Genomic DNA, 15,589 nt, shown 5'->3' on the forward strand with positions numbered 1-15,589 from the left:
ATAGACATTTTAACAATATTTGTTCTTCTAATCTATAAGCATGGTACGTTTTTCCATTTCGTTGTGTCTTCCTCAATTTCTTTCATAAGTATTCTATAGTTTTCAGAATATAGATCCTTTGCCTCTTTGGTTAGGTTTATTCCTAGGTGTCTTATGGTTTCTGGTATAATTATAAATGGGATCGATTCCTTAATTTCTTTTTCTTTTGTCTCATTGTTAGTATAGTAATGCAACTGATTTCTGTGCACCAATTTTATATCCTGCCACTTTGCTGAATTCCTGTATGAGTTCTAGCAATTTTGGGGTAAAGTCTTTTGGTTTTCCACATCGAATATCAAGTCATCTGTGAAGAGTGAAATTTTGACTTCTTTGCTGATTTGGATGCCTTTTATTGTTTTGTTGTTGTTGTTGTTGTTGTCTGATTGCTGAGGTTAGGATGTCTAGTACTATATTGAATAGCAGTGGTGAGAGTGGGCCTTAGGCGGAAAGCCCTCATTTTTTCCTCATTGAAAGTGATATTCACAGTGGGTTTTTTGGTATATGGCTTTTATGATATTGAGATATGTTCCCTCTATCCTTACGCTGTGAAGAGTTTTCACCAAGAATAGATGCTGTACTTTGTCAAATACTGTTTCTGCATCTATTGAAAGGATCATATGGTTCTAATATGATACAGATCATAGTAATGTGCTGTATCACATTGATTTGCAGAAGTTGAACCACCCTTGTAGCCCAGGAATAAATCCCACTTCATTGTGTTGAATAATCCTTTAATGTACAGTTGGATCCTATTGGCCAGTATTTTGTGAGAATGTTTGCATGCATGTTCATCAGGAAAATTGGTCTATAATTCTCCTTTTTGGTGTTGTCTTTGTTGGTTTTGGAACCAAGGTAATACTGGCCTTATAAAAAGAGTTCTGAAGTTTTCCTTCCATTTCTATTTTTTGAAACAACTTCTTCTGAAGAATAGGTATTAATTCTTTAAATGTTTGGTAGAATTCCTCTCGGAAGCCATCAGCCCTGGACTGTTGTTTGTTGGGAGATTCAAAAATCTCCTGCTTCAATTTCCTTACTGGTTATGGGTCTATTCAGGTTTTCTATTTCTTCATGGTAATTTAAATGTCTCTAGGACTGCATCCATTTCTTCCAGATTGCCTAATTTGTTGGTATATAGTTGCTCATAATATGTTCTTATAATTGTTTGTATTTCCTTTGTGTTGGTCATGATCTTTCCTATTTCGTTATGATTTTATTTATTTGTGTCCTTTCTCTTTTCTTTTTGATAAGCCTGGCCAGAGGGCTTATTGATCTTATTAATTCCTTCAAAGAACCAGCTCCAAGTTTTGATCATTTGTTTTACTGTTCTTTTAGTTTCTATTTCATTGATTTCTGCCTTAATCCTATTAATTCTTTTCTCCTGCTGCATTTAAGCTTTATATGCTGTTCTTTCTCCAGCTCCTCTAGATGTAAGGTTAGGTTGTGTATTTAAGACTTTTCTTGTTTCTCGAGTAAGGCTTGTATTATTATATACTTCGTTCTTTGGACCACCTTTGCTGCATCCCAAGGATTTTAAATAGGTATGTTTCATTTTCATTGTTTCATTTGTTTCCATGAATTTTTAAAATTGTTCTTCAATCATTCTTTAGTAGGATGCTTTTTAACCTCCATGCATTTGTTCCTTCCAACTTGCGTCTTGTGATTGATTTCAAGTTTCAAAGCATTGTGATCTGAAAATATGCAAGGAATGATCTCAGTCTTTTGGTACTGGTTGAGACCTGATTTTTGATTCAGTATGTGATCTATTCTGGAGAATGTTCCATGTGCACTTGAGAAGAATGTGTATTCTGTTGCTTTAGGATGGAATACACTGAATATATCTGTGACATCTATCTGGTCCAGTGTGCATCAGCCTTCGTTTCCTTCTTGAAATTCTGCTTACATGATCTGTCCGTTGAAGTGAGGGACTTTAACAAAAGTCCCCTACTATTATTGTAATACTATTGTGTTTCTTTAATTTTGTTATTAATTGGTTTATGTAATTGGCTGCTCCCATGTTAGAAGCATAAATATTTATAATTGTTAGAACTTCTTGTTGGATAGACCTTTTGATTATGATATAGTGTCCTTCCTCATCTTTTAGAATGGTCTTTAGTTTTAAATCTAATGTGTCTGATACAAGGATTGCCACCTCAGCTTTCTTTTGATGCCCAGTAGCATAAAAATGGTTTTCCATCCCCCTCACTTTATTTTTTTTTTTAAAGGTTTTATTTATTTATTCATGAGAGACCCAGAGACGGGGGGTGGGGGGCAGAGACACCGGCAGAGGGAGAAGCAGGCTCCACGTAGGGAGCCCAATGCAGGACTCCATCCCGGAACTCCAGGATCATGCCCTGGGCTGAAGGCAGGCACTAAACTGCTGAACCACTCAGGGATCCCCAATCCTTAAATCCAGAGGTGTCTTTGGGTCTATAATAACTCTTTTTTAGACAGCATATCAATTGGTCTTGCTTTTTTTATCCAATCTGATACCCTGTCTCTTGATAGTAATAGCCCATTTACATTTAGAGTAACTACTGAAAGATATGAATTTAGTGCCATTGTATTACCTGTAAAGTCCCTGTCTGTATATTGTCTCTGTTTCTTTCAGGTCTCCATTACTTTTGGCTCTCTCTTTCCCTTTAATTTTTCTTGCAGGGCTGGTTTAGTGATAACAAAGTCTTAGTTTCTATTTGTCCTGGATGCTCTTTATCTCTCCTTCTATTCTGAATGAGAACCTTGATGGATAAAGTATTCTTGTCTGTTTTTTGTTTTGTTTTGTTTTGTTTTTCTCATTTAGCACCCTGAATATATCATGCTAGTCCTTTCTGGCCTGCCAGGTCTGCTGCCAGCCTTATGTTTCCACCCGTGTAGTTAAAGGACTTCTTGTCCTGAGCTGCTTTCAGAATTTTCTCTTTGTCTCTGAGATTTGCAAGCTTTACTGTCATATGTTGAGGTGTTGACCTATTTTTATTGATTTTGAGGAGGGCCCTCTATGCCTCCTGGACTTGAAAGCCTGTTTCTTTCCCCATATTAGGGGGATTCTCAGCTATAATATCTCAGGTATATATACCTCTGCCCCTGCTCTCTTTTTTCTCCTTCTGGGAATCTGATTATTCTAATATTGTTTCACTTTATGGTATCATTTATCTCTTAAACTCTCCCCTTATGGTCCAGTAGTTGTTTATCTCTTTTTCTCAGTTTCTTTCTTCTCCACCATTTTGTTTTCTATATCACTAATTCTCTCTTCTGCCTCATTTATCCTAGCAGTTGGTGCCTCCATTTTTGGTTGCATCTCATTAATAACCTTTTTTATATCAACCTTATATAAATATAATTTTTGATTGTTAAGAAGTAATTAGATCCCAAAATTATAAAGAAAGAAAAGCCTATGTATATACAAAAATACAATTGAATACAATGAAAGGGAGCCAAAAGTGAAGAATGTAAAAATTAAAATTAAAAAAAAGTATTAAAAAAAGATTTGATAAAATAATTAGCTGGAAAGGAAAGAAAAAAAATTAGAACTGGAACACTTAAGAATCATGAGAAAAAAACATAAATTTTATATACTATTTTCCTGGAAATAGTGCTGGAGCGTTGCAGTTCTATATGATCAGAAAACTTGGTATTAGCCAGATGATCCTGCTGGTCTTCTGGAGGGGGGGGTGCTGTTGCACTGATTCTCAGATGTCTGTGCTGGGCATAGTTGCACCTCTTCTGCCATTGTGCCCAGCTCAGCATAAGTGGCTCTGGATTGCTCTATGAGGTTTTTATTCCCCAAAGGCTTTCAGCACTTCTTTGGGGGATGGAAATGAATAATGGTGGTACCCAATCTCCAGCCCTGGAGCCTTCAGTGAGCCTTCACAGAAGAGCAATCACTCCTGTCTCCCTCGTTTCCCTCCACACTCTGTGTTTACCCATCCTGTGCCCAAGCATTTTTATCTCAGGAAGGAGACCCCATTTCGAGTTCTCTAAACTTTGCAGAGTCCTGCAGCATGCAACCACAGTGCTCCTCCACGGAGGGAGAGGTCTCCCTGCGGTTCTGCTTCTTAATAGGCTCCTTGCTCAGAGAGTGGTCACCCAGCCATGCAGTGGTTGTGTGGTTTATGACAATACCAAGCTGAAAACTTATTCCTGAGCTTGGGTTTGCAGCTGGCTTCCCCATTCTGATGTTTGGGAGCCCTGCCACACTCAGGCACCCTTGTTCTTTCTGTGACCCTGGAGATCCTGAGACCATACTGTCCCATCCAAGGTTCTGCCCCACTTCACTACCTGAGCACCTTTGAGGCAGGGACTTCCCCCACCAGTGTAGACTTATAAACATTCCAATTTTGCACCCTGCTGCTTATATCACTGGCTCCCTTCCCCAAGGTTTATCTTTTGATATATCTCATCGGATTCATGTCTCCACACCTCCTACTTTGCAAAAAGTGGCTGCTTTTCTGCATGTAGAATTGCAGCAACTCTTTTCTTAGATATCTGGTTGAGTCTTCAGGTGTTCAGAATGATTTGATAGCTATCTAGCTGAATTCCAGAGACCAAACAGGACTAGGATTCCCTTTCCTCCACCATCTTCCCATCTATGTTCATTTTCAAGTTGTGTAAACTATCTATTGCTATTTTTCTGAGAGATTTTATTTACTCATAAGTAAGTGTTAAGTTTAGTCAAACACGTTTGCACTAGTTGAAATTATGAGGACTTTTCTTCTTTAGTTGTTAGTATAGTAGATTCCTTTGATTGATTTTCAAATACTGAATCAGGCTTCTATCTGTGGAGTAAACTTTCTTTGGTCATGGCGTATAAACCTTTTTATATTGATGAATTCTATTTGCCAATACTTTATGTATGAATGATTTTTGTATCTATATTCATGAGAGGTACTGGTCTATAGGGTTTCCTTTTTTTTTTTTTTTCTTTTTGATTTTGGTACTATCTTTATCTGGTTTTGGTTTTAAGGTAAACCTCCTAAAAAGAGTCAGAAACATACCCTACTCTTTTAGTTTCTATAAGACATTATATATTGGATAGAATTCTTTAGTAAAAAGATTTTATTTCTTTCCTAAAAATTTATGTTTTGTATTGAAAAGATATTTTGAATTTAATTTCCCTAATAGTTTTAAGTTTATTTCAATGACCTATTTCATATTAGGTGAGTCATAATACTACGCTTTTTAAGGAAATAAAGTAAGATTGAATCTCTTTATTTTAGCCAGCAATAAACTTTTGATGTTACCATGTATCTTTATTTCAGACTTTGGAAAGATATTGAAAAAGATTAGTAAAAATCCTTATATATACTACTCAGCTGAAGAAATAAATATTATAAATATTTAAGGTTAAAGGTTAGGGTTAAAGTATTAAGATTAAAGGCTTTGTATATTTCTTTTCCTCTTTTATTTTCTGTTCTCATCTCTATCCTAATTATCAGTACCCTGCCTTTGGTATTTATTACACTCTCTGGTGTTCAAGTAATTGCTTTTTAAAACACTAGTGTGGCTAACCAGTATCATCTCCAGATTTATGCCATTTGGCTTAGATGTGGCTGGTTGACAAAAATGGTGTCGACATGACATCATTTTGATTTGTTTCCACAGCTCTCCCAGTGCTTACTCAACTACCTCAGGATACAAGTGTAGAGGTTGGAAAGAATATAAACATTTCGTGTCATGCTGAAGGAGAACCACAGCCCATAATTACCTGGAACAAGGTAAGATCTCAACTAAAGGTACAGTAATATTAAAAACACTGACAAATGTACTGACACACTGAAAAGAAGTAGTGATTCTCACATTGATTTATTACTCTTGTAAACAAGTTTTTTTTCTGTTTCTTCTTTGTTCATTATTTTTAAGTGACTAGATCTGGATTTGGCTCAGGGCTTTGATAAAATTTATCCTTTCTCATTGCTTAGTGATGAAAGCTTCATAAGCATAATTAAATTCTTCTAAGGAAAAACTTATTTTGTCTTATATAAATTAAGAGTTTTAGTGGCTAACAAGAAATAATTTTGAATTAATAACTCAAAAGTAGATTAAAAGTAGGGCATTAGCTGAAACAAGAATTAAAAACTTGGTATTAAAAAAAAAAAAAAAACTTGGTATTAAAACAAAGTGACATGAAAAAAGTCCTGTAAGTTCAAAAGTTGAGTGACTTTAAAGAAATAAATCTTCTTATTTACATATTTTACTTCCTTTGGTCTTTAAGCTATATATTCTCTCAAAGTAATTACTTCTTTCATTTTAATTTTTTATCAAAAATGCAATGATTGATCTTAGATTCTGATATTCTTTTAATTTAAGTTAATTTATTTATTTATTTGAGAGAGAGAGAGCAAGAGAGGGGGGTGGCGCAGAAGGAGAGGGAGAAGTAGAGTCTCCATTGAGCAGGAGGCCCAGTGCAAGGTTCAATCCCCGGACCATAAGTTGAGCCAAAGGCAGATGCTTAACGGATTGAGCCACCCAGGAGCCCCTCAGATTCTGATGTTTTTAAAAAATAAATGAAATTGCATACATCAGAATGACAGTTTTTATGGAAAATTTTGACAAAAAGTAAAATTTGTGAAAATTTACAAAGTTATTTTACAAAAACACTTGGTTTATTTTTGTTGTTGCCATGTAGCAACAAGGCCTTAGTTTTGGTGGTTCATTTTTTTTTTGTGCCGTAGCAGAGCATCATATTCAGTTCTTTATAAAAAATAAATTTAGTGGTCTCAAAGTTGAAACCTTAGGCTCATGTACTCTTAAATAGTCTGACTAGTTTTTGTAATTTCTTTCAAGTGTAATATTATATAATTCAAATATTTTATACTAAAAATAAGAAGTGTGAAAAGTACACATTTTGGTCAGTCTCTAGGCCTTATTTGACATTATATTAAATAATGTATCATATAATCGTATAAGAAAAATAGCTCAGTCTAATTTCTAAAAGGTAGCTTTTAGTCCCAAATGAATTGATTGAGGGATGACTATATGCCAGACATTTTGTATACAGTACCATTTTTTTATTTTTTAATTTATTTATGATAGTCACACAGAGAGTGCAGTACCATTTTTAATCTTTATAATAATCTTCTATTCACAAGGTGACAATGGATGTGAGTTAGGCTACTCCCAAAATAAACAGATAGGAATTTATTGCAAAACTATCTGATAGCTTGGAGACTCTAAGCAGAAACTATAGAACTATAGGTTTAGCCTGAGAGTTCTGGCAGTACATAGGAGAGCAGATAGGGAGTTTATCTGCAAAGAAGATGTAATGATGGTCCAGCAAGAGGAAGTGAAAAGAGGTACTCCTAAAGGAAAGACTCCATGGGCCTTACTGCCTGTGCACCAGGTCACTTATCGCTTCTTTATGTTTCGTATTTTTCCATTTGCTCTCCACTTGGTAGGTTCTGTTACTTGCTCTCATCTCCTACCCTGAGTTACTAGCCACCTATTACCTTAGACTTATTTTCCAGAAGTGGTCAAAGGCTACTGTGAGAATCTGAAGACCTATAAAGCATTTTTTCACTCTGAACCTTTCTGGTTACATTCTGGCCTACTAGTCATCACGGGGGTATGAGTTCTTTTGAAACAGCAGTTCCCATCCTCGGTTTCCTATGAGCCTCTTGGGGAGGGGTAAGCGAGAAGCCTCTCTACCCCTACTCCACTCTAATGCACTCTTAGAAATCCAATTTCATTTTCTTTTTAAGAATTAACAGCATAATAGTGAAGAACATAAATCCATACTAATTATAACTGAATACATTTTAATAATATTTCATATGAAATGTGGTCATTTTATCTTCTTAAGGTATAATTTAATTGAGAAACACTGATATATAAAGCTTTGCAGTACATATAAAAAAGAAATAGAAAGCAAAAATATTAAAATATTTTGATGCTTTAGGTGGTAGATTTATGAAAATTTTCCTTCCTTTCAAATTTTATTTTTATTGTTGTCAGAATTCTTTTCTGGAAGTAAGAAAAATATGAATAAACTATATAGTCATCCATTGGAAAGATGATTTTAAAATGATCATAATATTAAATACATAATTGAATTTTGAGTATCATATTTATTATAATTACAAAGAAAGATAAACCATACTTCCTGGAAAGCACTTTCTCTCTCACTCTCTTTTCTTCTCTTCATTAGATTCATAAAATACCTCATCTAATGCTTGATATGTAGATGCTCAGTAGATATTTGTTGAACAAATGAAGCTATATCCAACAAAATGTAAGATGTCATTTTTTTAGGGAATCACATTTTCTTCCAGTAATAATCCTTTCACTCCCTAGGCAGGTGTTCAGATTACTGAAAGTGGTAAATTCCATGTCAGTGGGGACGGCATGCTAACCATCTATGATGCAGGGCAAGCTGACCAAGGAAGATATGAATGTGTGGCTCAGAATTCTTTTGGCCTTGTTGTAGCCAACATGTTTCTCACAGTTGTAGGTAAGTATGGCTCCTCATGCAATTCAAATAAATGTCTTTGACAGAGTCTACTTCCAATCCTGATTCACCTCACCCAAGTTCCCCTGTATGTTTTTTCTGTTTTAACATGTTGATACTAAATCAAAGTTATTTTAATTGTTTAAATCAAAGCTCTTAAGTGTAAGCTACGTTACAGGGTATCAAACACCAAAACTAACAATGCCAAAAGCAAACATAAATAGGAAGGATTTGCAAATGTATATCACATTTTCTTAGGAATTGAAAATTATAGAATGTAAGATACATTCATATCTAAATATAAGTGAAGTCAGAGATTTAAAGACAAATGGAATTTAACATGTAGGAGTTACTCTGACCTGGTATATTTAGTTCTACAGTAAAATTAAAAACCAATCAATTGGTCAAACTTCTAGGTAAAATTTGCCACTATAAGAGCAAATACCTCAATATTTGAAGCATTTATAATTGGTCAACATACTTTCCATTGTTTTATGTTTTGTCATCTGTCTGGTTGTTTAGCTGTAACCTTCTGCCAGTTTATAAATAGTGACTGCTTAAAAAATTGTCATAGTTTTACAAAAAACAAAATCCCTTTTTTTTCCTTCAATCAATCAGTTTGTATTGGAATCGAGAGAGTCTATTTGTAGGCAGACTTGAGTGAAAACCTCAGCTGTGGGTATGGGAATGGGGACTGGCCATGATGATGGACTGGCATGTTCTCCACATGGGGAAAGCATTCAAGAAAAGTACAGCATGCAGGGACATGTGAATTGACATCAGGGTTGCTTTTTTTGTGGATGGGTTTAGGAGCTTCTGCCTTATTGACAATCAGCAGTTGAAATAAATGAGTTCAGCTACAAGCATATGGAGTACTATTTTGGGCTTTGCCTGCTTTTTGGTTTCCTTAGAAATGGGCAGATTTCATAAATAGGGTTTTACAGATTAATTTTTTCCCTTTTAGTTTTTCTAGCTCTTATGGGTCTCTAAAACTATTGGGTAACTCTTCTCATTATAAATACAGGCCTGGATAAAAAATAGATTTATTTAATTAAATCATCCTTAAAGATGTCACTATCACCCTATCATATAATACAATAGTTTCATAGTCTTACACTTGCAAATTTTCTCCAGAAGTCAAATTTCCAACTATCCATTCGTTTGGGTATTCTATACAAAGTATATATTTTCCTTAATGGTGCACCAATCTTTACATATTTATTATACTGTATGATAAAAAAGTATTCTCTGTAGAATATCACTCTTAAAATTATAACAATGTAGCTAGTAACCAGTGAATATTTATTCCATGAGGGTCAAAAATTATCATATAGAATTTCTTAAAGTTACATAGTCTTAGCCTTATTTGCCATTTACTATGAGTTCATGTTTTTCTTGATTTAAAATCCATGATAGTTGTGTTTCTTTTTCTGCTGCTTAATTATTAATGAAATCTATGAAAAAATATTCTTAAGCATTTTGCAAAAAACTTATTATAAAATTTAAATTACTATCTTTTATGTACTAGAGATGCTAGAAATCTTTAGCACTAAACAAACACACACACACAAAAAAACATAATTCTCTCTCTGCCTCTTATTCTCTCCCTGTCTCTGTTTTGCTCAGCCACATGCACACAAACACTAGTCATGGTGGTCAACATTTTAGAACCTCCAGCATAAGAATTTCATTGTGGTAGACTGAAATTTAACTAATCATTTTATATATACACATTAAAAGTAAAACATTTAGATCAAAGCGTATTAGTCACTCTATTTACTAGATTTTAAAACAGTGATAAGTAGCATTTACCAATATTCTGCTCTATTGTATAGAAAGCAGAAAGTCAGGCTATAGGGATAAAATAGTACAAAAAATAAGTTATTCAGTCAAGAAAACAAATATGTTTTTTGCTCTTGACACCTTTTTTTATATCAATATAAGGGTAAGTTAATTTATATTTGTATCTCGTACCAAGTAAATTCTATGATGTTAGAAATATTTTTATAGAGAGAAGAAAGTATGAAGATATAAATTTTAAAGTTTTGAATAAATTTAAGATTTAAGTGTGTGTGTGTGTTCTACAAATTAGTTGAATAGAAGGAAATGTGTCAATATAAAATATCACTTATGGGACATTTTATGACTTTGACCCTTTCATTTCACCAGTTATCCCTAATTAAAAGGAAAAGACCATGCATTATAGGAAGACTTTCCAAACTTAATGCCCCAATTAAGCAGTTATGGAATGTTGTAACTCCACACATTGTGTAAGAAGTGATGAAAGAGGATCATGCCTTTTGAGTTTCTATTCTGTATTGGGAATACAACCATAGAAAGTAATCTAAAATAATAAAAATACACAATAACAATTTAAGCAAAATCTGGGCATTATATATATATAAACCATGCATTTGAATGAGTGTTGTTGAAAGTAAGGCATTTATAATAGCAAAAGAAAGGAGTCCCTAAAGTTATGATTTTTTAAGGAGCTTTTTTCATAGATGTAATAAATTTTTAATAGTCTTAATACATTTTTAAAAACTTGTAAGGATGATAATAGTATTTACTGGGAGCCTATGCTTTGGTTTAGGATATCCTCAAAGTATTTCGTATTGGCAAATATTACTTATATCTGCATACTTCTTTCTCTGCATGATAGTTTGCATATGAAAGCTACACCTATTACTTTACACCAAATAAAACCTCACAATTTTTGTTCAAAACATAATTTACTTTAATACTGCCTACATGTATTGATGTGCTCTTAAGTGCTATGAAGTTCATACAGCATATCCTTATGACTCATTTCTTGCTTGTGAAAATGATTCAGTCTAACGACATAAAACATTTTTTTTTAAAGATTTTATTTATTTATTTATTCATAGAGACAGAGAGAGAGGCAAAGACACAGGCAGAGGGAGAAGCAGGCATCATACAGAGAGCCCGACACGGGACTCGATCCAGGGTCTCCAGGATCACACCCTGGGCTGCAGGCGGTGCTAAACCGCTGTGCCACCAGGGCTGCCCTGACATAAAACATTTTTATTGAATATTAACAGTGTGAGATAGTGGGGAAATCCCTGGGTTAAGTCATTAAACCTACCTTTATTGATCTCAGCAACTTTGGATACCTTTCTCATAATTGGAATTAATTTTCTCATTTCTTAAAAATGTGGGACTGGACACTCTCAAGAGTCTTTGGCATAAAAATTCTTTTTCTACCATAGAATTCAAATGTGCAGCAGTAGTGAGGAAGTACTTTAGAGCATGTTGACATGTCTACTACTGAGATGTTGAAATAATATGTGGACCAGGCTAAAAGTGAAATAGTGACACAGCATTGATTAAATGAAAATTTTGGAGCACAAATATTATGTATATACTATTTGTAATGATAAAGAAATAAATCTAAACAATATTTTCTTCTCTGAAATTCTGAGTTGAGTATTGTGTGTTGAACATTTCATTTTGAATGAATCACAGGCCTTGCAATTCCACATGTTGAAAACTGATCTTGAATGTATTCTAAATTGAACTCTTCATTTTCACCTCAGACCTTGTACTCTCCTGGCAGTCCTTTAATACGATCCATATTCTAAAAGGAGGAAACCAGAATCTCTTCTGATTTTTTCTGTTCCCTTCTCCTTCTTTACTCTAAATGCATGTCTCACCAGTTTTTTCTTCAAATATTACTTCTTTTACATTTCTCCATATTATATCTTTTTTCATAGTTCATTCTTTGGTCATTTAGACTTTTGCAATCGCTTTTCTAAATGACATTTCCACTTAGAATACTCTCTACTTTGACTATGTACACAACCCAGTAAGTTATAAATGAGAATTAAAAGATTGCATTAGTTGACTTTAAATTAGACCTTTCTTTCCTATTATGTTAGGTAAATAACCTGTATTATTCTGATAATAATACTACTAGTAAAATAAGTTAATATTTATAGGCCATTTACCATGTGTTCCAAGTGCTATTTATCAATTAATTTATTTAATTCCTTTGGGAACTAGTTATTTTTGGAAATTCTGAAAGAATAACTCACTGATTTTTTGACATTCTAATCCAGATATTTGTCATTGTCTAGATAAAACATCTGTTTCAAAACCACTGCAGTTGGACAATGAGTGAACTATGAAGTATCAGAAAATTTTAATTACATTTACTCAGCTATATCAATGAAATGAAATTGATATTAAATCATTTTCAATTGCTATTTAGTATATTTATTTACTGTGATTATGATATAATTTACATAATAATAGATACACAACAATTGTTTACCTCAACAATCTTGAATAATATAATAAATGGTGAAATATCTCTATAAACAACAGCATATACCTAACATATGTGTACGTATATTCATAATACTTTTAACCATATTGAACACATTCCCCTCCATTTACACATAAAATCTATACTGAACACATATGTCTATCTGGAGATAAGCCACATGTTTCAAAAAAAAATAGCATTAAGTTTCAAGAACAGATTTGTAGTATAGTAGTGTTTGGATAGTCAAGAAATTTTAAGGAAAGCAAATAATCAAAATAAAAGACATATCTCAAGTATAAAAAACAAAGGAAAAACCAAAAGGAGCCGCAAGATGATGAACCCATTCATATGCCTAATGACACAAAATGATGAGTAAGGCAGAGTTGATGCCATTCAAAGAAAATTATCTCACAAAGGCAGTCGTTAATACCCATTTGTATGTTGTGGGAGTGTACCGTTTCCTAGGACAGCCTTTTCCAGTGTCAGGGGTTGCTTGTTCTCTTTAGGGGAAGATTTCATGTGGTAAGGCCTGTTTAGTTATGATGGTTACATTATCTGGTTCTTTTCTACAGGAGGGAGGGTGAGATTAAGAATATTGAGTTGTGAAAGAAACTTGTTTTTTTTTTAAAGATTTATTTATTTATTCATGTGAGACAGAGAGAGAGAGAGACAGACAGGAGAGACACAGGCAGAGGGAGAAGCAGGCTCCCCATAGGGAGCCTGCAGTGGAATCGATCCAGGATCCTGGGATCACGTCCTGAGCCAAAGGCAAATGTTCAACTACTGAGCCATCCAGGTGTTCCAAGAGACTTGGTTTTTATTGAGGTCTAGATATTTTGTGGTGAGATTGATGGTAGGGGTTCAGGTGTCCTGCCTCAATGTCCCTCCTCAAGGCCTTGCTTCTCGCACCCCATCCTCCCCATGTCAGCCATGCGATGACAGGGTGAGCACACAGCAGCTGGTGGACCATTATACCTAAGCTCCCCCTTCCTGAAAGGACTCAAATTTATCTTTCGACTTTATGTTCCTTGGAGGTGTAGAGTCTCAGAGATACATGGACAGAACTGAAAGGAGATGCTCATCATACAACTCTAAAAATGCTTAATTTTGTAACCCTACTGAGGATTTTTCTCCTTTTTTAACCCCAAGACTTAACAAAAGAAGATGATCTAGTTCTTCCTTCCCCTCTGCAAAATTTTGCACTAAAAGATGGAATATATACTCAATGTTCCTATCATTCTATCCCTACAACATTTCTTGAGGTAGTTTTTAAGACAAATAAAATATTAACAGTGTTGTTTGATTCTAATGTGCCCCAATAAACTGAATTCATTTTGCATAACACAGTGCTCTTCTGGAAACATTTATGGAAATCTTTTTTGCAATTTGTACCACACCAAAGAAAACAGTACTGAGACTAAATGAATAATAAAAAGGTTAGTTTTATTTTATCATAAAACCATGAGACCTTAAAAAATTCATAATTTAAATGACATAAGTGAGAAAGAGTTATTGTTACCACAAATATTTTCTGTGTGAACATGCTACATATTTAATGTACTTTTAATAATCTGTGAACAAACAGCTTTTATATGCTTTCTATTTGTGCACATCAGAATTTAATTATTTTAGACAATGTTTACATATTGTGTTACTTTTCTTGTTATTTTCCTCTCCATCTCACATCTCCACACTTGTTGGTCTCTTATTAATAAAGTAAAAGGAGGTCGAGTTGAAGAAATGACAGGACAACACAGTCGCAATGGATAATTAGTGAGGATATGGATTACTTAGGGGTTTAGAACATAATAGTCACTGAAAGGCATCTTATATTTACATTGTGACATGTCATTTTCAAAGAACTTTGCATGCCTGTTTTATTTAATAATCATATTTGGCCCAACTATATGTTTTGTTAAACCATATGTTGAACAAGTCTTAACTATTTCCATTTTATGAATGAGTCAAAAGATGAAGAATAGGTGTTTAAAACTCCTTATGCTTGTAAATTCTATACAACCATAATAGCTAAAACTATTTTATAAACCGAATAAAAGCAAAATTATCAAACATATAAAATCAGATTAACATGTTAATTGATACTTTTCCAAAATTTAAATATTCCTTCCAAGTTCTGTCTGCCACAGTGAATAGCCTTTTGAGTTTTGGCTAGCATTGTCTGCTGTGTGATAACTCAGTCCTACACACAACCTTTGACAGACCTTTGATTGCATATTATGCACACAGGTACAAGGATCCAATGGCAGTAATTGTCATGAATAAGAACACATCATTGATGGCACTCTCTACACTTGAAGTTCACAAGTGAAGGACTGAAAGGAGAACAATAGAGAAAAGGCTAACATCTTGTGAGCCTACAGGCTGGCACAGATTGATTTGATTGATCTTGGTTTCTTTATTTCCAAGTAAAAGTAACAAATTCAGTAGGCTCTTTCTTACTGACTTACCTTTGAATTATTGCAAAGTATATCATGTCCGGTGTACTGAGAATATTAGGATTTCTCATAATCATGGCAATTATACTGATTGATTGCTTAACTGATCGATTAATTAATCCATCTCCTTATAAGCCAATACCCCACTCCCATCATGCTATGTTATGTAACAACTATAATGCATTTATTATATATTTAATTAAATCATTCTATGGTAATCTCTTTCAACTTTCTGATTTTTACATTAGGCACTCTTTTTTAGCATCCATGCATGTGTCCATCCGGCTGATTCTAACGTTGCATTTTATTTCATACCGTACATCCACCACATTTTTCTTACCCACACTTCCATTGCTGACAGTTTTCCCT

The 15,589-nt window shown here is 34.0% G+C and overlaps 1 protein-coding gene across 11 annotated transcripts in view; it reads left to right on the forward strand.

Annotated features, from left to right (window-relative positions):
- Positions 1–15,589, forward strand: part of PXDNL (peroxidasin like) — a 429,362-nt gene that overhangs the window by 337,308 nt on the left and 76,465 nt on the right. For all 11 annotated transcript variants that reach the window (XR_013367442.1, XR_013367443.1, XR_013367444.1 and 8 more), the window contains 2 exons: positions 5,635–5,747; positions 8,323–8,479. Coding sequence is in view for 8 of the 11 variants with exons in the window: in XM_077876968.1 (XP_077733094.1) it covers positions 5,635–5,747; positions 8,323–8,479 (270 nt within the window). In the remaining 3 variants the exon portion in view is untranslated. The remainder of the gene's footprint in view (positions 1–5,634; positions 5,748–8,322; positions 8,480–15,589) is intronic.

The sequence above is a fragment of the Canis aureus genome, chromosome 28 (genome assembly GCF_053574225.1).
Source record: "Canis aureus isolate CA01 chromosome 28, VMU_Caureus_v.1.0, whole genome shotgun sequence".
Classification (NCBI taxonomy): Eukaryota; Metazoa; Chordata; class Mammalia; order Carnivora; family Canidae; genus Canis; species Canis aureus.